The sequence below is a fragment of the Pan paniscus genome, chromosome 2, assembly GCF_029289425.2.
Source record: "Pan paniscus chromosome 2, NHGRI_mPanPan1-v2.0_pri, whole genome shotgun sequence".
NCBI lineage: Eukaryota > Metazoa > Chordata > Mammalia > Primates > Hominidae > Pan > Pan paniscus.
Window position 1 is genome coordinate 11279109 of NC_085926.1, and position 24933 is coordinate 11304041.

General features: G+C 43.6%; 1 protein-coding gene across 8 annotated transcripts in view; it reads left to right on the forward strand.

The window, feature by feature from the left end:
- The window catches only part of ATG7 (autophagy related 7), a 280261-nt gene that overhangs the window by 10497 nt on the left and 244831 nt on the right, over nt 1-24933 (forward strand). For all 8 annotated transcript variants that reach the window (XM_055109494.2, XM_003826264.5, XM_055109495.2 and 5 more), the window contains exons 2-4: nt 15646-15815; nt 16322-16376; nt 23903-24020. In XM_055109494.2, coding sequence (XP_054965469.1) covers nt 15656-15815; nt 16322-16376; nt 23903-24020 — 333 coding nt within the window. In that variant the 5' untranslated portion in view covers nt 15646-15655. The remainder of the gene's footprint in view (nt 1-15645; nt 15816-16321; nt 16377-23902; nt 24021-24933) is intronic.

Genomic DNA, 24933 nt, shown 5'->3' on the forward strand with positions numbered 1-24933 from the left:
AGCATCATTTGTCTATAAAATGTGCATTGGCTCCATATGCCAAAGCAGCCCCCTCCTGGCTCCTGGTGATCTCTACCTCCTTTTTACACATCAGCAGCTAAGAACATATGCTGTTTGTCAGCGGGACTTGGTCATGTGGTTTGGTGCTTATTTTAATGACTGCCAGAGCTTGCAGCCCTGCAGCTGGGAAAATGAGAATAGAAGCCTGCTCTGTGTGCTCCATTTTGGCCCAGAGAAGGCACTTCAGGGCCAAATTGCAGTTATTCTGGCACTTCTGCTAAGTGAATGGCCCCACATGGGCTCAGAGAAATCGGACACTGAGTGCTCGCTGCCCTTTAGAACTTGTTCTTTTGGACTTCTTGATGACCTGTAGTGGGAGACTGACCATTTCCTTTTAATTAAGCCTCTGTTGTGCTTGCAGAGCTCTTTTGAGGGAGGTAGGCTTTAAATGAGGCATGTTTTAGGCAGAGGAAATTTTCATAGTGAGCATGGGGAAGGGGAACCACATTAGTCAGGCATTGTTGGCTAATATGGGGCAGTGACAAGAAAAACTACCCGCAGCTACCATTTATTGACTGCTTGCTTTATGCCAGGCACTGTAGCAAGCACCTCACAAACATTTAGCCCTCCCAGCAAGTTCTAGAGTAGGTATACCTGTCCTTATCTTACACCTGAGTAAATCCAGGTGCAGGGGGGTGAAGGAACCTGCCCTAACCTGCCCTAGGCTTCTCAGCCAATAGGAGGTGGAGGTGGAATCCACACTCGGGTTCATCTGTATAAAGACCTGATTCCTGACTGCATTACATTACCTCTCCTTTTAGCATCCTTTCCCTGAACCATTAAAAACTCTCCTGCTTGTGGTGGACATGGTGGCTCACGCCTAGTAATCCTAGCACTTTGGGAGGCCAAGGCAGGTGGATCACCTGGGGTCAGGAGTTTGAGACCAGCCTGGCCAACAAAGCGAAACCCTACTAAAAATACAAATATTAGCTGGGCATGGTGGCGCATGCCTGTAATCCCAGCTATGTGGGAGGCCAAGGCAGGAGAATCGCTTGAACCTGGTAGACGGAGGTTGCAGTGAGCCGAGATCACGCCATTGCACTCCAGCCTGGATGACAGAACGAGACTCTGTCTCAAAGAAAAACAAACCAAAAAAACTCCCCTGCTCTCCTAAAGCAAACAGACAAAAAACTAAAACACACAGAAAAATTAGAGTGTGATAATTTTTAGCATTGTCAGGCTGGTTTATGGAAACTAGAGGCCTGTGTGTCTAGCTTCCCCTAAAGACAGGTTCTTTTTGTTTTTGTTTTTTTCTCTCCCTCTGTTTTTTATTTTCTACAATTACTTCTTCACTTTAAAGTGAATTACTTCTTCATTTAAAAAATCCTGTATTTCTTCATTAAAAAATATCCTACACTTCTTCATTTTAAAAAATCCTATACTGGCTTGATTATTTGCTGTGTCCAATCCTAGAGGGAGAATGGTTGGGCGGTCTCACTCCAGGAAGCACTCCTGCTTCAATTAATTCTATAAGCAGCCAAGCCAAAATACTTCCATCCTTAGCTTCTTTAATCACAAAATGCCAGAAAACTTTATGGAAATGATTTCTCATTTAGGCTCCTTATTTAGAGTAATGAATTGCTTTTTACCAAAGCTAAATTTAAGTAGGTCATCTGTTAACTGTTGGATGAATAAATGAAGGTTCTCTTCGTAGGACTGGTATGGTTTAAAGATAGGGGTTTTGTTCTACTTTTTTATTTTATTTTATTTTTTGAGACGGGGTCTTGCTCTGTTGCCCAGGCTGGAATACAGTGGTGCAGTCATGGCTCACTGCAGCTTGGATTGCCTGGGCTCAGGCGATCCTCCTGTCTCAGCCTCCTGAGTAGTCGGGACCACAGGCGTGCACCACCACTCCATAATAATTTTTAAAAATTATTTGTGGAGATGATATCTTACTATGTTGCCTAGACTGGTCTTGTCTGGGCTCAAGTGATCATCCTGCTTTGGCCTCCCAAAGTGCTAGGATTACAAGTGTGAGCCACTGTGCCTGGCCTTTTTTTTTTTTTTGAGACGGAGTCTTGCTCTGTTGCCCAGACTGGAGTGCAGGTGCGCAATCTTGGCTCACTGCAAGCTCCGCCTCCCGGGTTCACGCCATTCTCCTGCCTCAGCCTCCCAAGTAGCTGGGACTATAGGCGCCTGCCACCATGCCCAGCTAATTTTTTTTTTTTTGTATTTTCAGTAGAGACGGGGTTTCACCGTGTTAGCCAGGATGGTCTTGATCTCCTGACCTCATGATTTGCCCACCTCGGCCTCCCAGAGTGCTAGGATTACAGGTGTGAGCCACCTTTTTTTTTTTTTTTTTTTTTAAAAAGCCCGGCCTTTTTTTTTTTTTTTAATTCCTTCCTGTGACAGATTCTCACCCTGTCACGCAGGCTGGAGTTCAGTGGCACAATCACGGCTCACTGCAGACTTGACCTCCTGGGTTCAAGTGATCCTCCCACCTCCCACCTCAGCCTCCCAAGTAGCTGGGACTACAGGCGCCTGGCAATTTTTTTTTATTTTTTGTAGAGATGGGGGCCCACCGTGTTGCCCAGGCTGGTCTTGAACTCCTGGGCTCAAGCAGTCCTCCTTCAGCCTCCCAAAGTGTGGGGATTACAGGTGTGAGCCACTGCACCCAGCCCCATTTTACTTCTTTATTCATGGATAACATACATAAAGTGCACTGATAGCAAATATTTAGCTTGTGGCTTTTTACATAGGTATATGCCTTGTAACCACCACCCAGCTCAAGATACAGAATATTTCCATCTCCCCAGGAGCCTTCCTCGTGGCCTTCTCAAGTCAGTAGCTCCACCTCACCCTGTAATCACCATTCTAACTTCTGTCAGGTTGATTGGTTTTGCCTGTTGAACAAAGTATAAAGCTGTGTGTGACACACAGCTTTTATCTTAATAGTAAGATAAAATTATTCTTACTATTTTATTTTGGAACAGTTTCAAACTTAAGAAACTCTACAAGAATAAGACAGATACCTTCTATTTATCCATCTCCCAGAGACTCCCATTCAGTTTTTGTCCCAATAATGTCCTTTTATAGTGGAGCATCATCCCAGGATCACACGTGGTCCCCAGCTGTCACGTCTTTGTGGTCTCTTTCAATCTGGGACAGCTCCTTGTCTCCCTTTGACTTTTAAGACCATGGCACTTCTGAAGACTATAATCCTGGTCATTTTGTAGAATGTTTTTCAACTTGGGTTTATCTGATGTTTCCTCCCATGAGATCCAGGTTGTGTATTTTCATCCAAACACCACAGATGCTGTGTTCTTTCCATGGCATTCTATCAGATAGCACACAGTGTCTGTTTGTCACGTTGCTGCTGGTGTTAACTTTAATCTCTTCATTAAAATGCTATATTAATGACCAGATATTGTCACTAGTAGCTACCAGAACGCTTTCAGAAAGAAACATTTATTCTTGACTACTTTCATATGCAGTTGCATAAGGTTTTATTTGCACTGATTTGTGCATGCATGTTTCCTGCCCGCTAAGGTCTTAGTCCTGAAAAAACAATAATAGGTTTAGAGACCTAAGTTATATGGCATATCGTCGTATGTTCTTCATGATTCCTTACTCCATATTCTGTGGTAATTGGCTTCTGGGGTTTGTTCTCATAGTCATAGAAGTTTGGGTTATTTCTTGCTTTTGTTTCTTTTCGGGAGGATATCTATAGAAAGTTCCTTGTTTTTGTTTTGTGTTTTTTTTTGTCTTTTCTTTCTTTTTTTTTTTTTTTTTTTTTGAGACAGGGTCTGGCTCGATCACCTAGGCTGGAGTGCAGTGGTGCCATCTTGCCATCTTGGCTTACCGCAGCCTTAATCTCCCAGGCTTAAGCGATCCTCCACCTGAGTCTCCCAAGTAGCTGGGAACACAGGCACATGCCACCGCCATGCCCAGCTAACTTTTTAAATATTTTTGGTAGAGACGGAATGTTGCCCATGTTGCCCAGGCTGGTCTCAAACTCCTGAGCTCAAGCTATCCCCCCGCCTCAGACGCCCAAAGTGCTGGGATTGCAGGTGTGAGCCACCGCACCCAACCTTTTTTTAATTATTATTATTTTATTTTTAAATTATTTTTTTCTAGAAATGGTGTTCTGCTATGTTGCCCAGGCTGGTCATGAACTCCTGCCCCCAAGCAGTCCTCCTGCCTCAGCCTTCCGAAGTGCTGGGATGCAGGTGTGAGCCACTGTGCCTGGCTGATAAAAGGTTTCTAAAATTCATCCTAGTAATGTTTGAGAGCCACTCACAAGGGACTAGGGACATTGAAAGGAATATGAGCCAGGATCTGTATTTGTAGAGTTTACAATCAAGTTTGGTGGAGGCAAACAGGTAAGCAAAGAGTTGAAAAACAATACCAAATGTCTAGGTGGCTTAGAGCCAGGAGTGATTAAATATAGCTGCCAGGGGAGGAGTATGAGGGGAGTGAAGACAGGCGAGGCACCTCTGAGAAGGCTTTCCTGAGCAGGTCACCTCTGAGCTGCTCTGTGAATGCCAGGCAGTCACAGAAGCAAGGTGAGGGAGAACAGGGAACGCTTTTCAGACAGAGGTGCTGTGAGTTCTAGGCCGTGGGGGCCTGAGAGCGGCTGTTAAGGAGCATCAAGTCAGAGGTGAGGAGTGACAGGGCCGTGGGGTAGAACTAGAAAAGTCGGAAGGCAGCAGCGGGGGTCTGGGAGAAAGCATAAGGAAACCATCAGAGGTGTAGTCATATGCCTGCTTAGGATGTAGAATGCTGCTGATGCAGTCTTTCCGGAACGTTATGAGCCTTAATAAATATCAAATGAGCTTCGTCTTGGCTTAATGATGCTGAGAGATGTGTGAATGTTTTGAGTAGACTGTATTTACCAGTTCATAAAGAAGTATTTGCAGCATTACAAGGTGCCTATTGCAGACCAGCAGATGTGGCCTTAGAATCTGGCCTTCGCCCTCAGCGCCCTCACTGATCTTTACTGCCCTTTAAAAAGATTATGCCAAAAATATCAGTCTTCCTCAAAACAAAATACACTATTGGCACCTTCAAAGAATCAAAAGATAACAGGTTTGGAAGATCATTTAGTCCAGGAGTCAACAAACTATAGCCTGTGGATCAAGTCCTGCCCGAGGCCTTTTTTGGTGCAGTCCAGGAGCTAAGAATGGTTTTTGCATTTTTTTAAGGGTTGTAAAAAAAATAAAATACACAGCAGACTGTTTGAGGCCTGCAGTGCCTTAAAATATTTACTATCTGGCCTTCTTCAGGAAAAGCTTGCCAGACCCTGGTCTTGTCTGACTGCCTGATACAGCAATCCTTTGTACAGTATTACGTGGCAAATAATCATCCAATATATGCTTGAACACTTCTGCTAATGGAGAACTCATTATCTCTCTGATCTATTTCCTGTTTGGACAATTCAAGCTATTAGTAATTTTTAAACTCTGCTGAAATTTATCTTACTATATAGCATCCATCCATTGGCCCTTTGTGGGAAAAGAGAGCTATTATTTCATTTCAACCTTTACTGAGCTCTTAATATGATCCAGGCACTGTGCTCAGTCCTGAAGAAAGATGAGTAAGACATGGTGCTTGTTTCAAGGATCTCCCAGCTATGATTTCTTGGAACCAAAGCAGTTGAGCTGCTAGTCTTTTATCTCTCTCTTTGTCTTCTTGCCATTGGGTTAGGACTTTTTTCTTTAATTATTTTAGTTATTTCTGTATTGTTTTATATACATAATACAAACTTTAAGAGGCAAAAAAGGTCATGCAGTGAAAATAAGTCTCCCCACACTCCTCTCTCCTCACCTCCTAGCAGCTTTCTTGGGAGGCAACCGCCACTGCACATTTCCTGTGGGGATTTGATCTTAAAAAACAAAAGATTTAGATCCATGTGGACAGAAACTTTTGGTAAGTACTCATTCAGTGACATTTTCTGAGCTCCTACTTGTGCTGAGTGTGACTGAGTTTTATTTTCATTAAAGTCTGAAATTTGCACCAAGTTTGGGTGGTAGACACAGCCCCAGGGGGATTGTATTGGTTAACCACACACGCTGCTATTTCAGTTTAATCTTGACTGAACTTCTTGGCTACTGCAGGCTTTCTTACACCGCTAGAGTTCTTGCTCATTACAGTGTTGAATCCCTATCAAAACCTTTCCTGTTTAATTGGCAGTGACACAATCCCATTTTGTGTAACTCAGGATGTTTCACATCCTGAAATAGTTTGAAATAAAATTGAAACACACTTACATTGATGCCTATGTTAATTTCTTTCCTTGACTGTGTCTGAATATAATGTTGAAGTGTGATAGAAACAATCCTTTATCTTTCTAAGCTAAGCAGAGGCCGAAGTTTCACTTGCACTGTCCAGGGTTATACAGGCAAGCCTTACTTTTTCAGGAAGTAGGTAATGTTTGGATTTAGATTAGTGACACATGAATAACTCTATCTATGACTCACTTCCCCCCAAATTCCCCTCCGACCATTACTTCTTAAATCTTCCCTTCCAGCTTAAGCGCTGTAGTGATGTTACATAGACGTGTATGTTCCTAAGTGATACCTTTACCATAGATTGTCCTGTTTAGGTATTTCCAGAAGATTCCTCATCATGCTGATGTTGCTTAAAACTTTTCTGTTTTCAGCCTGTCATGGAACGGTTTCAGCAGCTCAACATCAACTATATCCTCCTATGAAATAGGCCCTTGGGTTCTGTTCAGAATTTCCCTAAGGCCAAATAAGTCAGAAAATATTTGAAGGATGTGCCTCTTATGCAAATTACTTTTGTGCAATCATGGCCCACTGCAGCCTCAACCTCCTGGTGGGCTCGAGCTATCTTCCTACCTCAGCTTCCCAAGTTGTTGGGACTACCGGTGCGCCCTGCAATGCCCGGCAAATTTTAAAACTTTTTTTGTAGAAATGGGGTCTCACCATGTTGCCCAGGCTGGTCTCAAACTCCTGGGCTCAAGCGATCCTCCTGCCTCAGCCTCCCAAAGAGTTAGGATTATGGGCATGGACCACTGCACTGGGCCTTTTTTTTCTCTCTCTGTAAAAGTAGTTTATTTGTTCTGTTTACAAAGTACAGGGAAGGAATAAGGGCAATACCTGGAACCCCTTTCGTCACACATCTTCCCAGTCTCTGCTTCTATAAATAACGTTTGTACAACAGCAAACTCATATTGTCCCCATGTGTTTTCTCACATCCTAGTAGCTGCAGTCTATAGTATAGACCGGGTAGGAAATAGATGCCTGATTCACAGGGTAGGGCTCCCCTCCAATTAGTGTTCCAGCTCACTTTTGCTAATATTGAAACAGAAGTAACTAGTTGTTCTTAAAAACTCTCTCATGAACAAGTAGGTCATAGGCAAATTACGTCTGCACAACTCCTAGAATTGTTTCAAATAACTTTATAGAAAGGCAGTGACTAAGGCCCTTTCCTCTTTCCCATCTTTCTAAGTCCCAGGCTGCCTTCATTCAGCACCTGGACTGCCGCCTGGGTCCCCCACATCCCAGCGCGGTGATGGAGGAGGGGCAGGCCAGGCCAAGCATGAGGAATAAGCAGTCTTTACTGGGCTCAGACCAGGAGCCCATGGTCTTGAGGAACTCTGTATTTATCAGTTTTCTTCTCCACGTTCTCTTCCGCCTGTTTCTGCAGCCTCATGGGCTGTTTTTACTTCTGGTAGTGGATCTTGGCCTTCTCCTTCCTCTTCTCCTCCAGGTAGCTGTCACTGCCTGGTACTTCCAGCCAACCTCATGAACCAGCCACCCCCAGGTAGGCAGACTTTATTTTAGGCTTCAGACGCACAACCTTGAAGGCACCAGGAACCACTATCTGCAATTAATATACAAAATGTCTGTTATCTTCTCTTTTTTTGAGATAGAGTTTCACCCTTGTCGCCCAGACTGGAGTGCAATGGTGCGATCTCAGCTCACTGCAACCTCTGCCTCCCAGGTTCAAGCAGTTCTCCTGCCTCAGCCTCCCGAGTAGCTGGGATTATAGGCATGCACCACCATGCCCGGCTAATTTTTGTATTTTTAGTGGAGACGGGGTTTCGCCATGTTGGTCAGGCTGGTCTTGACCTCCTTACCAAGTGATCCACCCACCTCAGCCTCCAAAGTGCTGGGATTACAGGCGTGAGTCACTTCACCCGGCCATGTCTGTTATCTTTTAAGTAGTCATCGTTAGTCGCTTTTACCCAGCTACCGAAGTGCTGTAGAATAGAGTTTTCTTTTTTGTCTTTGTGATTCTCTGGCACTGGTAAAATTCCATCTTGATGTCCTTAGCAGGTCATCAAAATTATGATGAAAACAAGTTACATTTGTCCTTGAAGAGAAAGTTGTGGATGACTGACATATGTAGGGACTTGATAATCTGTCACACAGGATTTTAGATGAAATCCTTTTGTACCACTGTCTGCAACTGTGTTGATTTCCTTCCACATTGGATGATGGCTCTGGCCAGGGCCTTTTTGTTTTGACTGTTGGAGAGGAGGTTAGCTTGTGAATAATTGGTTATTTTTTAGCACGTGTGAGGCTGATGGGCAGTAGAAAGTTCCTGAAAAGAAGTTTCTTCCTTCAAGGCAGTGTAATATAGTGACGAGAACAGGGGCTTTGAAGCTAGCAGACCCGGGTTATCATCTCAGCTCTACCACTTCCTGTGTGACTCTGGGCAAGTTACTTAAGCTCCCAGTGCCTCAGTTTCGTCTTCAGTAAAGTAGCCATAATCTTACCACTGGGGTTGTCAAGGGAATAACATGTAAACTATTTAGTGTAGTGCTTGGTACAGAATGAGCATTTAATAAGAACAGTTACTAATATGACATTACTACTGCTGTTATTTAAATAGTTTTTAACAGTATTATCAAAACAGCAAGCACAGTTCATGGTGGTAAATGCCCTAATGGAAGTGTTCATCTGTCACCATTGAGAAGGGAACTGTTAATATCCACTGACTGTTACTGACAGCTTCATAAGGACCTTGTGAGATGAGAAGTACTTTTCCTGGTAGAGAGGGGAAAGGTTTCCTAGGAACATCAGCCATGCAGAAGATCAGGAAACTAGCAGGCTAAGGCTGCAGCACCTTATTCTCTGTGTAGTAAGGCCAGTAAGCTTTCGTTTGTTTGTTTAAACAAGGGAGCCACCTGTGCAGATCATTCCTGGTGGCAGTTTGTCACCTTGTTTGGAGGAGATGGGCCAAAGGCAGTGACCCGTGAGTATATCACTGCAAGAGCTGAGGTGTGAGATGATGGAGCCTGGCACGTAGCAGCGGGAATGGAGAGAAGGCAGGCAGACCTAGACAGGAAGCATGAAGTTGCATGAGGAGCATGGGCTTCAGAGTGGCGTGAATCTGGAAGCTGAATCCTGGTTCCCCTACTTTCCTAGCTGTATAGCCTTGTGTGAATTTATTTTTTTCCTTCTTTCTTTCTTTTTTTTTTTTTTGGAGACAGAGTCTCGCTCTGTTGCCCAGGCTGGAGTGCAGTGGCACGATCTCCATCTTGGCTCACTGCAACCTCCGCCTCCTGGGTTCAAACAATTCTCCTGCGTCAGCCTCCCAAATAGCTGGGATTACAGGCGTGCACCACCACACCTGGGTAATTTTTGTATTTTTCGTAGAGATGGGGTTTCACCATGTTTGTCAGGCTGGTCTCGAGCTCTTAACCTCAGGTGATCTGCCCGCCTTGGCCTCCCAAAGTGCTAGGATTACAGGCGTGAGCCACCACACCCAGCCTCCTTGTGTGAATTTCTTACTTCTTGGAACCTCAGTTTCTTCCTCTATAAAATTGGAGCTATTCCTTCTTAGGGCTTCTGAGAGAATTGAATTCAATTGAACAACCCTTGCTGCTGTGCCTAGTTTTGGTCTGTGTTCAGTAATTGTTAACCTTCATCTCATTCCAGAGGACTGTTTAAGGTTGAGCTTCTAGGAATTAGTGCTTTACTGCATTGAGAGAGAGAAAAATTGAAGATGACTTTGAAATTTCTTCCTTGAATTAAGGTGATACTATTAAGCAAACTAGGAAATACAGAGAAAGGGGCAGAATTTAGGGAAAATATATGTTGAATTTTGGATTTGTTGAATTTGAGATTCTGAGGAATCTAAGTCCTGGCTTTAAAGGACACTTAAATATATGTTTAGAGGTTAGAGCTAGAAGTACAGTCCTGAGATTCATTGGCATATAGACAGAATTTGTTGTAGAAAGTGAATGATTTGGCCGGGTGTGGTGGCTCACGCCTGTAATCCCAGCACTTTAGGAGGCCAAGGCGAGCAGATTGCTTGAGGTCAGGAGTTTGAGACCAGCCTGGCTAACATGGTGAAACCCCGTCTCTCCCAAAAATATAAAAAATTAGCCGGGTGCGGTGGTGCATGCCTGTAATCCCAGCTACTCAAGAGGCTGAGGCAGGAGAATCACTTGAACCCGGGAGGTGAAAGTTGCAGTGAGCCGAGATCGTGCCACTACACTCCAGCCTGGATGACAGAATGAGACTCTGTCTCAAAAAAAAAAAAAAAAAAGAAAGAAAGAAAGTGAATGACTGGCCGGGCGGGGTGGCTCACATCTGTAATCCCAGCACTTTGGTACATCAAGGCAGGCGGATCACTTGAGGTCAGGAGTTTGAGACTAGCCTGACCAATGTAGCGAAACCTGTCTCTACTGAAAAATACAAAACATTAGGGCCAGGCGTGGTGGCTCACGCCTGTAATCCCAGCTACTTGGGAGTCTGAGGCAGGAGAATCACGTGAACCCAGGAGGCAGAGGTTGCAGTGAGCCGAGATCATGCCACTGCACTCCAGCCTGGGCAACAGAGCAAGACTCCGTATCGAGAGAAAAAAAAAAAACATTAGCCGGGCATGGTGACACACACCTGTAGTCCCAGCTACTTGGGAGGCTGAGGCAGGAGAATCGCTTGAACCTGGGATGCCGAGGTTGCTGTGAGCTGAAATTGCACCATTGCACTCCAGCCTGGGCGACAGAGCAGGACTCCGTCTCAAAAAAAAAAAGAAAGAAAGAAAATGAATGACTGAGGAGGAGAGGGCTGAGCATGGAAGCCTTCAAAAACCAACAGTAGAAGAAAACGCTAGCTGTATTGTAGAGGAAAAGAGGGAAAGGGAGAGATTAGAGGCCCAGGAAACAACAGGAGGCTGTGAGAGTGTTTCTACACGTGCCTCAAATCCTCAAATCACCTGTTTTCTTTTTATTTTATTTTATTTTTTTTTGAAATGGAGTTTTGCTCTTGTTGCCCAGGCTGGAGTGCAACTGCAACCTCCGCCTCCCAGGTTCAAGAGATTCTCGTGCCTCAGCCTCCCAAGTAGCTGGGATTACAGGTGCACTCCACTACACCCGGCTAATTTTTTTTATTTTTAGTAGAGATGGGGGTTTCACCATATTGGCTAGGCTGGTCCTGAACTCCTAACCTCAGGCGATCCCCCGCTTTGGCCTCTCAAAGTACTAGGATTACAGGCGTGAGCCACTGAGCCTGGCCAAATCACCTGTTTTCCATTGGGCAAAATTATAAAAATTCTTTCAAACAATTAAAAGCCAAAAAATATTTAATAGGAGTTGAGGGTGCATTCAAATACATTTGAGGTGATTTTGAGGTGGGGCCTCCAAAAATAAGTGCCAGTGACCTAGGCATCAAAATAGCCCCAAACCTACAGCAGCATCACCTGAGGCACTAGGCAAACTCCAGACTCCTGGCCTCCATCACTATCCCTTCTCTTATCGAATCTTCTTTCCTCCACAGGAAGTGGGAGTGAGACCCAGGCATCCTCATTTTTTAATAAGTGCTCAAAGGCCGGGAGCAGTGGCTCACACTTGTAATCTCAGCACTTTAGGAGGCCTGGGTGGGCAGATCACATGGTCAGGAGTTCGAGACCAGCCTGGCCAACATAGTGAAACCACATCTCTACTAAAAAACAAAAATTAGCCGGGCATGGTGGTGCACACCTGTAGTCCCAGCTACTCAGGAGGCTTAGGCAGGAGAATTGCTTGAACCAAGGAGGTGGAGGTTGCAGTGAGCTGAGATTGTGGCACTGCACTCCAGCCTCGGCAACAGAGCAAGACTCTGTCTCAAAGAAAAAAAAAAATAAATATGTGCTCAAGATGGTGAATGTTTGAAAACGCTTGGTCAGGCACTGTCTGGGGTGTGATGCTGCAAGCCATACTGAGGCAGTGGAGAATTTTAGGGACAGTGATGTGTTGTCTTTTGTGATCAATGAAGCTTATCAATTATATAGAAAAATAATTATTATAATTCCCACCTCATTCCTTCTGTTTGCTTTTCAGTTTTTTTAAGCCCTTGTTGTGAGTCTTTCATTCATTCAAAATTGGATTTCTGTTGCCAAAACATCTTTTTAAATGTGGAAAGCATATTCAGCCTGTTGAAAAACAACAACAAACCACCCATTAGGAATCCAATGGCAGACTAACCTGCCCCACTGGAACTTGCTAGGGACACAGTCAGTTACTCCCCTCTGGTGATTCTGCCTTTTATAGCCTGTTCTCTTTTAAGCAATCTACAATGAAATTGCATTTTAGAAAGCCACCACCGCACTCCTTTTAAACATTAAATACAATGGCATTGACCGTCATTTTCTTTGATTCCTAGTGTCCATTCATCATTACTCTTCTCAAAGTTTTTTACTGCTTAGAGTTGGTAGATATATGTACTGTCCTGGTGTTCCAACTACAGCTTTCTTTGTTTTACTGGTTCTATTTCTTTCTTTTCTTTCTTTCTTTCTTTTTTTTTTTTTGAGATGGAGTTTCGCTCTTGTTGCCCAGGCTGGAGTGCAGTGGCACAATCTCGGCTCACTGCAACCTCTGTCTCCTGCAGTTCTCCTGCCTCAGCCTCCCAAGTAGCTGGGATTACAGGCGTGTGCCACCACACCCAGCTAATTTTTTGTATTTTTGGTAGAGACGGGGTTTCACCATTTTGGTCAGGCTGGTCTCAAACTCCTGACCTCAGGTGATCCACCCGCCTTGGCCTCCCAAAGTGCTGGGATTACAGGCGTGAGCCACCGCGCCGGGCCTACTGGTTCTGTTTCTTTTTACTCCCTAACTGCGGACATTCTCTAGGACTTTGTGGGGCTTTTCTTTCTCTGAGTAACTTCTAAGAACTGATCATTGTCACCTGTGTTAGCTGTTCTCTCAGTATCCATGTCCAGTCTTCTTGGCTTATCTTTGCCCTGCTGTTGTCCACAGCTGAAAATGTCTTTCATTATTACTCTTCTGAAACTTGCTTTGCCTCTCAAGGGTCTTCTCTTTCACTCAAGCTGCCATTCTCCTAGCCATTTGTGGCTTGACACCCCAAGAGCTTTATTCTCTCTTTTCATTTCTTGAGTCCACCAGGATACCAAGTTAGGTCACCTTTTATTTTAAATCAGCCCCAACGAGGGTCCCCTCCTTTTCACTTTTACTCCTCTGCTCTAATCCAGGTCTTCATAAATTTTTGGGCTTTTAGCTGATTTCCCTGCCTGCCTCTTTCAAAGCCCTTTACCCACTGCAGAATCATATTTACCATGCAGGACTGCCACTGGCTTCCTCCTCCGAAATTCGTTAGCCTCACATTTGAGGCTTCTCCATAGGTGTTCACCCATGTCACCTGCTCAGCTCTGTGTGTGCTGCTCCTGCACAGCACAAACCCTCCACATGAGGACAGCTGGTTTCACGTGTCCCTATTTCTGCCATGAGTATTCCTCTGCTCTTCTTGTTCCTTCTGCCCTCCCCCCATCTTCCCCCACCCCTTACCCATCCTTTTCAACATCACTCAGTGCCCATCTGCTTCACGGTGTCTTTCCCAGGGCTCTGCCCCACATTCATCCCATTCTTCTTGATTTGAATACCTTTTATGTAGGAGCACTAACTTTGTATTTCATTATACAGTTTCTATCAATCCAAAGCTCCTTATCTCTAATTCTAAATCCAACAAGTTTGGAAAACTGAAAGCTTTTTAATAGTCTTGGCACAAAACTCAAGCAAAACCTCCCTGAGTAGATATGAGCTGTTTTTAAAAAATATATCCCATTTGGCCAGGTGCAGTGGCTCATGCCTGTAATCGCAGCACTTTGGGAGGCCAGGGTGGAAGGATCACAAATCCAAGAGCTCGAGACCAGCCTGGGTGACATGACAAGACCTGGTTTCTACTGAAAATACAGAAAAATTAGCCAGTCACGGTAGCCCATGCCTGTAGTCTCAGCCACTCGGGAGGCTGAGGTGGGAGGATTGTTTGAGCTTGGGAGGCTGAGGTTGCAGTGAGCTGAGATTGTGCCACTGTACTGTAGCCTGGGCAGCAGAGCGTGACCCTGTAAATGTATCCCATTTACAGTGACTGTTCATATGTTCTGGTGCAGAAATACTTGTATGTCTGGTTGTGGGGTAATTGGACAGAATGGAAAGTGAAGGGACCTTATCAATTTGCTTTTTGGAGCTGCCAGATTTCTTTAGTATTGTCCTTCTCAAACTGGGGTATGTTACCCCTGAGAGTATGGAGGGATTATAGAAAGTTACAGTATACGTATGCATGATTGCCAGGAAGGTCAAATTTATTAGATGATTTGAAGGGGGAAATGAAATAATAAAATATATATCATGGCACAAAATACAAAATTTCCATGCATTGAAAAGATAAAATATGAGATTTCAAAGAAATTTAGGCACTGTGGGAGGTGGGGAGAAACGTATCCTCATTATCTGCTTCAGCTAGAGGTGTTAAAGCACTGCTCTCAGACAGAATTCTGACAGTTTGGGTTGTTGCATTTCTGAGTGGCTGGATTTAGGATTTTGTACTTGCAGAGTTCTCCAGGACCACACAAGATGGCAAAAACTTCTGAGACAGTGTCTGTGTCGAAGAAGGAATAACAGTCGTGCATCAGTCAGACTGACTCAAGGAAGGAAGAAGCATAAACATTAAGGCCACAAAGGTTACTTAGAAAAATCACTGTGTCATCGGTGAAACCCTGTCTCTACCAAAAATACAAAAAATTAGCTGGGCATGGTGGCATGCGCCTGTAGTCCCAGCTACTTGGGAGGCTGAGGCAGGAGAATTGCTTGAACCCGGGAGGCGGAGGTTGTAGTGAGCCGAGATTGCACCACTGCACTCCAGTGCAACAGAGTGAGACTCCATCTCAATTAAAAAAAAAAAAATCACTGTGTCATGAGGAGAATCAGCTTGACAACACAGGCCAATTAGGATGGTTTTCAAAGTTGTGTCTTAAGTGAAATAAGCCAGTCACAAAAACACAAATACTGTATGATGCCATTTACATGAAGTAGTCAAACCTGTATAGACAGAAAGTAGAATGGTGGGTGCAAGGTCCTGGGGGTAAGGAAATGGGGAGTTATTGTTTAAAGAGTATAGAGTTCCAGTTTTGCAAGATGAAAAAGTTCTGGAGATCTGTTTCACAACATTGTGATTATACTTAATATCACCTAACTGTATACCTCAAAATAATCAAGATGGTAAAGTATATGTTATGTGTTTCTTACCACAATCCAAAAAGAAGTTGTGTTTCAAGGTAGCCTGTAAACATCTCATTACTTTTTGTTTGTTTGAATTAAACTTTATTACAAATGTTCTTTCTCACCAGGTTTTGCATGGATATGTTATTTTGCTGTGTTCTGTTTTGTTTTTTTTGTAGGCAAGAAATAATGGCGGCAGCTACGGGGGATCCTGGACTCTCTAAACTGCAGTTTGCCCCCTTTAGTAGTGCCTTGGATGTTGGGTTTTGGCATGAGTTGACCCAGAAGAAGCTGAACGAGTATCGGCTGGATGAAGCTCCCAAGGACATTAAGGGTTATTACTACAATGGTAGGTGATTGTAAATTTCATTTTCCATCATCTTCTGTTATCCTCACGGTCCTCCAGTATAGTGTCAGCTTTCCTTTAGAAAGAGACAGCCTTGTCTTTTATAATCAGTGCTCTTCACTAGTTTCTATTTTACTTCCCGACTTTTTGATCCCAGTTCATTTTCATTTATTTTCTCTTGTTGTGGGGAAAAAGAAAGAGAGTAGTGAAACTCAAATTATTAATCCAAATAATACCCATTACTTAGCATTGCTGTGGGAAGAGATTGGAAATATTTTTTCCATTGAATCTTTTTTATATTCTTGGCAAATGTCTCATATTCACAAGAGCTCTGTCACATTCTGCCATTTATCTATCCATACATATATTATCTATGTAGCATAGATAATCAGAAATTGGATGGGGCGCCTTGGGCTCAACAAAGAGAAGAAAACTATTCATAAGCATTTTTGTTATGAACGCTGCTATTTCTGACTTGTCATTGAAAATGTGATAATGCTTCTGTCCAGGTGACTCTGCTGGGCTGCCAGCTCGCTTAACATTGGAGTTCAGTGCTTTTGACATGTGAGTATTTATTTGTTCAAAATCTGAAGTAAAGAATACTACTTTTGGCAAGGAATAAGCATGCTTACCTCCCTCATAGGTGGACCACAGGAGGACTAGGGAAGTTCCCGGTGAGCAGAGTCAGCCCCCCTCATGATTCTCTTATACCTCCCATAGAGATGAGTGCTAGATACTTAGGTCTGCCTGGTTAATTTTTCACCACCTATTTATCAGAGTCAATTAGGTGCCAGGTGCCATCTAGATTGATTGAGACATAGATAATATCCCTCTTGATTTTGATTGTAGTTAATATTTTGTGTTCTTTTCTTGATACCTCTCTTGATTCACTCCTTTAGTCCATGGGCATTGTCCATGGGCATTGATCAATGAATGTTTATTAGTCTACTTCTGTATACAAGCCACTGTGCAAGGCATTATAGTGCTATACAAAGGAATATGATAGATATATCCTTGAAGAATTTTTTTAAATCTGCTTGGGAGCTGTGGGGAGTTGCTGGAGAGAAGAGACACACTTTTTTTTTTTTTGAGACAGGATCTCACTCTGTTACCCAGGCTGGAGTGTAGTAGTACAATCTCAGCCCACTGCAACCTCTGCCTCCTGAGTTCAAGCTTTTCTCATGCCTTAGCCTCCCAAGTAGCTGGGACTACAAGCTCACGCCATCAAGCCTGGCTAATTTTTGTATTTTTTTGGTAGAGACAGTGTTTCACCATATTTGCCAGGCAGATCTTGAACTCCTGACTTCAAGTGATTCGCCTGCCTTGGCCTCCCAAAGTGCTGCTGGGATTACACGATCGAGCCACCACACCCAGCCAAGAGACACATTTATTGAGCACTTAATTAGGCATTTTCATAAATATCTGTTCTTTCAGACTCGCCAGGTGTGATTTTTCTCTCTTTTTTCAGATGAGGAAAGCATGGGATGAAAGGTAAAAATGGCTTGCCCAGGGTCACACCTGGCCAAATTTAGAAAGCAGGGGTGAGAGAAAAAAATGTATTTATAAATGTATTTCTGAAACACAGTATGAGTAGCTACAGGGATTTTGCTATCTTCTACAGAATAGAGAAACCAGGAGGGGGATACAAATTTAGGAGGAGACAAGTTTGGTTTAGAATATGTTGAGTTTGAGATGACAGTGTCTGCTAGAAATGTCCAGGAGGAACTGGAGTCGGGGAGAAAGGATCAGACTAGATTTGGGAGACATCCAGGTAGAGGAGAAAGAGAATAAAGGTAGTCCCCAACTTATGGTGGTTTAATGACTTTCTGACTTTACGATGGTGAGAAAGCGATACACATTCAGTGGAAATTATACTTTGTGGACCCATACAGCCATTCGGTTTTTCACTTTCAGTACAGTATTCAATAAATTACCTGAGATATTCAACACTGTATTATAGAACAGGCTTTGTGTTAAGATGATTTTGCCCAACTCTAGGCTAATGTAAGTGTTCTGGGCACGTTTAAGGGAGGCTAGACTAAGCTATGTCTGGCAGGTTAGACGTATTAAATAGAGTTTTGATTTATGATATTTTTTTCAATTTATGATGAGTTTATCAGGACATGGTAAGTTGAGGAGCATCTGTATAGTATAAGAACAAAAGGCGCAAACAGTGAATGGCTCTAATTAGGGAGGTGAAAGATGATACAGAACTAGCGAAGGACACAGGGGTTGTCAGAGGAAAACCAGAAAAGTGTTACAGAAACCAAAGAAGGCAATGCTTTCTGGAGGGAAAGAGAAACTAACAGTGTCAGAAGCACAGAGGTCAATGCGAGGGCCACTGTGTTTGTTGATTAAGTCATTGTGGTCCTTAAGAATTCAGTTTGAGAGAGAGGGTGGAGCTGAAACCAAGATGAGGGCCTTTAAGATTATTGAGAATTGAAAAAGGCTACAGTGTTTTTTCTGCTTTATTGTACCTCAGCAGTATCAAGATGGGGAATTTTAGGAAGGTGAAGGAGTCTTATAGGTCTTTCTGGCTTTTGAAAGTGGCAATGGTCAACTATTAGGATATTTAAAATAAAGTATCCCTAGAATTTTTTTTAATCTCAGAAAATCAATACTTTTTTTCCCTTTATCTCAATCCAGTTGCAAAATTTGAAAGCACGATGTACATCCACAATGATGTTAGTATTTGTATCTTTAAAAATGTATGTGTTGGTGTTTCTTGTTCCCTTCGGAGCTTTCTTGCTCCATCGTAAACTGCTTGTGGTTACCTGTCAAAAGAAATAAAATCCTTATAATCTCTCTCTTGTTTTGGCAAACTAACTTATTTTGGAGCCAGTAAGATATGACAAGGAAAATACTGGAAATGTACAGCATTAAATTGTCTGAAGATGGTACGGGGGAGCATCAACAGTCTGTTTTGTGTAATCTGGAGAGCCTCATATTTATCTCAGACTAACCTCACTCCTACCCTTATCCTTCTACTGGACTGTTTGTTTTATAAGGTTTTAATAATTTTATTCTTTAGAATAATTAATTAGAGAAATGCAGTTCACAGAAGTTAGGTTTGAACTTACTACAAAATGTGAGCATCTTAAACTTAATTAATCTAAAAATTTTGGTTGAAGGAGATAAGAAAATCTGTGATCCTGCAGCTATGACTTTCACACAAATTGCTCATTTTCACTCATCATATTTTTTCTTTAGCCATTGAATACCCTCAGTGTGCAAGGCACTGTGGTAGACAGTGGGAAGTGAACAGAAATAAGATGTGGTCCCCATTGTGTGAAAATAGCCCTGGATTCGAAGTTTGAAGATTTGGAATCTATGGCTAATTAACTGTGCTACTTCAATAAGCTCTTTTAGTTTTCTCAGCTTTTGTTTCCTCATCTTTAAAATGGGTTCTTGCTTTCTAATGTTCTTTCCAGTTTTAAAAGTCTGTCACTTTCTGAGTCCCTATTAGGATGGCTGAGAAGTTTAATGAAAGTGCTTGGGACTTCTCAGAAGGCCTGATTTCTTTGTTCCAAATTATTTTCTTTATTATTACCCCATTTTAGTTTTGATTGCTGTATATCTGCATGGGTTGGTAGAGAAAGTCTTTATGAATTTATTTATCAAAGAAGGAATATCTACAATGTGCAGATGTATGTGTGTTAGGAATACAAAGACTTATGAAATATGTTCTCCAGAGCTCCTCTACTGTATGAGAGAGAGAAGTAGAAGGCAAATATTTGCATTATAGTGTGCTCAGTGCTGTAATAAGCATGGAGAGGTAATCATTATTTCAGGAAAACTTATTGATTGCTTCCTCTGTGTCTTGATAACAGAATGTGCTAGGTGCTGGGCATACAGACAGGAATGACATACAGTTGAATAGCTAACAATCCCAGTACTCACTGATAGATGTCAAGGGTATCTCAGCTTTGCATAGCACTGGATAAGTCTCTTCTACTCTGTGCCCCTGGTAGTCTTATGGATCTCTAAGGATCCTGTTCTCTGAATTGTATTAGACGAATTGTCAGTCAAGTAGTATTTTATCAGGCACCAACTGTCTTAAACTGGAATATGCTGTCTTGAGTTAGGGTATCCTGCTGAATCAGACCCAAAAATGTAAGGGCCCAAACACTAAGAAGTTCATTTCTTGCTCATCAAATAGCCCAGGGCTGCTGGTCCAGTCTTCTTCCATGTTGTGGCTCCATGATCCCTGAGGACTTTGCATTGTGTGCTGATTAAGACAGTTGTCACTTTCAGGTAACAACAGATTAATGAGGAAAGACAGCCAAGGTGCAAATAGGTGGAAGAGACACACCTAGTCTCTTAAAGGCCCTGGCGGGAAGGGACAGGCATCACTCCACTCAGATTCTACTGAGGAGAACTCGTGGCCTCACTTGTCTTGCAAAGAAGACTGGGAAGCGTGAAACCCAGCTAAAACGTTATGTGTGCTTTCTGTTTCTGTTGACAAGGAGGAAAATAGATTTTGATTGACAATCTCTATACCTATGTGAAGCTGAGAAAAAAAAAGAATTTTCCGCCGGGCGTGGTGGCTCACGCCTGTAATCCCAGCACTTTGGGAGGCTGAGGCAGGCGGATCACGAGGTCAGGAGATCAAGACCATCCTGGCTAACATGGTGAAACCGCGTCTCTACTAAAAACACAAAAAATTAGCCGGGCGTGGTGGCGGGCGCCTGTAGTCCCAGCTGCTTGAGAGGCTGAGGCAGGAGAATGGCGTGAACCCGGGAGGCGGAGCTTGCAGTGAGCTGAGATCCTGCCACTGCACTCCAGCCTGGGCGACAGAGCGAGACTCTGTCTCTAAAAAAAAAAAAGAATTTTCTTTTCTCTGGGCCTCAAATGATCAACATTTGAATGAAGAACATTTCTGTGGGTTTCTTTCCCTTGAGGAATATTTGTCTTTATTCATAAGAAATTTTCTTTTCGGCCGGGCGCGGTGGCTCACGCCTGTAATCCCAGCACTTTGGGAGGCCGAGGCGGGTGGGTCACGAGGTTAGGGATCGAGACCATCCTGGTTAACACGGTGAAACCCCGTCTCTACTAAAAATGCAAAAACAAACAAACAAACAAACAAAAAAAACAAAAATTAGCCAGGCGTGGTGGCAGGCGCCTGTAGTCCCAGCTACTCGGGAGGCTGAGGCAGGAGAAAGGCGTGAACCTGGGAGGCGGAGCTTGCAGTAAGCCGAGATCGCACGACTGCACTCCAGCCTGGGTGACAGAGTGAGACTCCGTCTCAAAAAGAAAAAAATGTTTTTCTTTTCTATGCCTCAAGTTGGACCTAATTAGAGAAATAGAAGGCATAATTCTTGCCCTCAAAGAACTGAAAAGGTAGTGAAGGAAGTAGGAGTCTTAGGCACACTCGTGTGTGGAGCAGAGGCTGTGTCTTTCTTATTCTCTGCTGTATCACCAGCACCCAACACAGATCTGGGGTGTACTATTTGCTCAATAACTGCCTAATTCAATTACAAGCGGTCTAAGCGCATGGCTGTCAAAATGACATGTGGTGTGGTTGATGGAAAGACACCAGTGGACTGTGTTAGAGGATGTTACAAACAGAAACTCTGCGATTGCTAGGGAAGTCAGGAGATGACAAAGAAGCATGACCCCCAACTGACTGTGACTTTCTGGGTTCCCAGCGTTCCCTGTGGGCATGTGAAGCTGTGTGCGAAGTAGATTCCTCCAGGTATGATGAGCACAGGTGCTCTTCCAGAGGATTTATTCCGTTCTGACCACCTGCCTGCCTGTTGGCCAAGTGTAAATAACTGGTGCAACACAGCCCCAGCACTTTCCTGAGTCATCACTGTGAGACTGAATGAAGTGAAGGCCAAGTGTCTAGCTGTAATGTCCCCAAAGCAGGTCCAGTCTTCCGGCCTTTGTGAGATCCATTTTTACTAGGTTAGTATACACATTATCGCAAGTTCACTGTTGGCCTTAGTATGTGGAGAAAATTTCTAATTTGAATTCTTTTTAGCAGCTATGTTGAGATATAATTCACATACCATAAAATTCACCCCTTAGTTTAAAGGGGTACAATTCAGTGGTTTTTAGTAGATTCATAGAGTTGTGCTGCCATTACTATTAATTCCAGAACATTTCCGTCTCCCAAAAAAGACACCCTTAGCAATTACTCTCCATCCCCCCTCCTCCATACTCACCAGCCCTAGCCAACCATAACTCTACTTTCTGTCTCTGAGGATTTGCCTATTCTGCATATTTCATGTAAGTGGAACCATAGGAAACTAAACTAGGAAGTGTCAGAACCAAGATTTGAACTAAATTCTCTTGTCTCCAAGTCTCAGGCTCCTTCCCTGTCATTATCACTTTTTAAATTCATTTTCCTGCCACCTCCCATGGTGGAACTTTAGTCATGAAAGATGCTTCTCCTTTGAAGCTTCCGATTGTCCTGGCTAATTAACTTGCATAAGTGCTGATGCTCCTAGGAGCCTAGCCGTTTTGCAGTTGCTTGAGTTCTTGGTATGCAGTTTTCTCCTTTCACAGAATGAGGCTTTGGTATGGCTCTCACACACCTGGGAAGTTTGGGAAGAAGGGTACCTTCCTCTTCTGTGCTTGTGTCCAAATTAGATCATGGCATCCTTCCTTCTGTTTCCACATCCTGTTTCAGCAGTAATTTCATAAAGCCAAGTCTGAATGTAGAAGGCCTAGTTTACCAACTGCTCTGCTTTCTTTGCCTTCCCTCTGGGCTTAATCTTTTCCCTTTGTGATTTCTCTCTCTTCAAGACCAGCTTGGATGTCCTCATCTCACCTGGATGAAAAATATTCTTTTATTGGAGGAGCATGGTGACAAACAACTTGTGATTTGCTGACTCATACCTCCCAAGAGAAGGTTCTGGCCATTGAAAGCTAGCTCTCCCTGAGGACTTGGCATTTGAGCCTGATAGACGGCATTTGACAGAGCCATGTCATTCATTGCACCCCTTCATACCTGTTCTAGGTTTAGATTTCTACTCCTTCAGCCCCATAAACCCAATTTTACATGGACTTTAAATGAAAAGACATAGGTTCTTCTAAACTACGCAGCTGTCATCAGTGCAGTCAGTGAAAAGGCATTCTGTCTGCATTAGCTGCGACAACATTAGTAGGCTACTAATGAAATGAATATTTTCATTTAACATCTGTAAACTCTGAAATGCAAGTTAGTCATTTCAGAGAAGAGACCAGATTTGTCCACATCTGAATTCGTATTCAGAATCAACTCCTCTTCTCTTCTCCTGACTTTGCTTACTCTGAGGACTGTGAGGCCTTTGGGGGCAATGTAGAGTGTGTAAACCTGGTGGCACGACAGATTGACAGGTAGCCCAGGTGTGAGACATTTTGTCTGCAGACAACCGTCAGGGGCTTGCCCAGCAGCAGTTTTGTGCAGAGCCCTGTTTGGGGTGGGCTAGGTTGTGGGGCAGTCAGGAGAACACGTACTTTCTATCCTCAAGGAGCCTAGTGTCCTCCAGCTGGGTGGGTATGACTGTAGTTCTTGAAAATGCTAGAAAATATTATGCTGAGTTTTATGTGCCAACTCTTAGCAGAGAAAGTGGAGATAGCTTTCCGGAAGAGGAGAAATTGATTGGAGCAGGACCTTGAAGCCTGGGAGGGTCTGAGAGGTGGCGTAGGCACAGCACAGTACCTTGGACTCAGCTAGTTCTGGTTTTAGATTCAAGCTCTGCCTATTATTATGTGACCTTAGGCAAGTTGCTTAAACCTTTAAATGGGGGAAAAGAGCTGTTATGAGAATTCAAACTGTGCACAGCTCAACAAACAATATTTCCCTCAGGTTAAAGATGGGAAAGAAGAACAAATAGGAAATGAACTTCTCTTTGGGGGACAGTAGAAGAACAGCATCCTGATAGGTTAGAGTATAGGGAATATATAGGCTTTTAGGGGGGAATGGTGCCTGTTTTTTAGTTATTGAGTGATGATATTCATCTTTTTCCAAGAAAACATACAGTTAATCTTCTGTTTGCCCTGCAGAGCAATACCCTTTTTATCCCACTACAGTGGTGGTTGACTTGTCTCTCCCTGGCTGAGTCCCAGCTGTGCCTGGCTAACCGTGTTTCTCTTTTATCTAGGAGTGCTCCCACCCCAGCCCGTTGCTGCCCAGCTATTGGAACACTGTATAACACCAACACACTCGAGTCTTTCAAGACTGCAGATAAGAAGCTCCTTTTGGAACAAGCAGCAAATGAGGTTAGCTGTGAAAACGTGATGTATGTGTCATATTTCCTGTGGTCCTGGCAGGTGCAGTGTTTGTGATCAGGCACATGGGTCTGCTGCAGAAACTGGCATATGAAGGGAACTTAAAGACACTTGTGGGCTTTGGTATATTTCTCCAGAGAGAATACTCCCAGCTGTCTCCTTCTGTATTGGCAGGAAGGTCAGGGAGAGGACATCCAGGCTCTCACCTGGGATAGGCTGGAAATAACATGGCAGGGCAGAGGTTAAGTAATCAGTTTGCTGCTCATCTCCAGCCAGCATTTTGAAGCAGCCAGACCTCTGAGAGTTGTGTTCCTGTGGCTGAATGCCTCTAGGCACTCTGTTTATTGTGCCTTGGAGAGGCTTGGCAATCCTATGCACCATGGCGGTAGAGGAGATTATCATGTAGTCTCTCCAGTGTCTTCACTTATCTAATCTACTGCATCTGATTTTCAAGGCCTCTGTGGCCTGGCCCTGTTGTCCTCTTTTCCTTTCTGACCTCTTTACTCTTGCCCTTGCATTCTCTGAGTCTGTCATAGCAAATCACATGTAATTCCTTCCACCTACTTTCTGTTCTGTCCTCTCTCCTTGGGAATACAATATCCTCTCTGCCTGGAATGTCTTTCCTTTGCTTCTTTACATTGGAGTTAGTGAGAGGAATTAAAATGGGAGGTGGGGCCGGTTTATCCCAATCCTGTCTAACCGCTGTAATCAAGGAGTCTTTATACCAGTCTTTATCACGACATGAATCTTGTTGGTGTGGGTGCAGTGGTCAGGTCCTGAGGCAGGCTTCCCTGTGACTCAGGAGAGGATGGTCGTTTTTCTTGACCTGTGGCTTGACTGCTCCTGGGCCTCCTGCTTTGGCTGCACATTTAAAAGGGAGTCTCCAAAGAATTGGGTCAGGCCT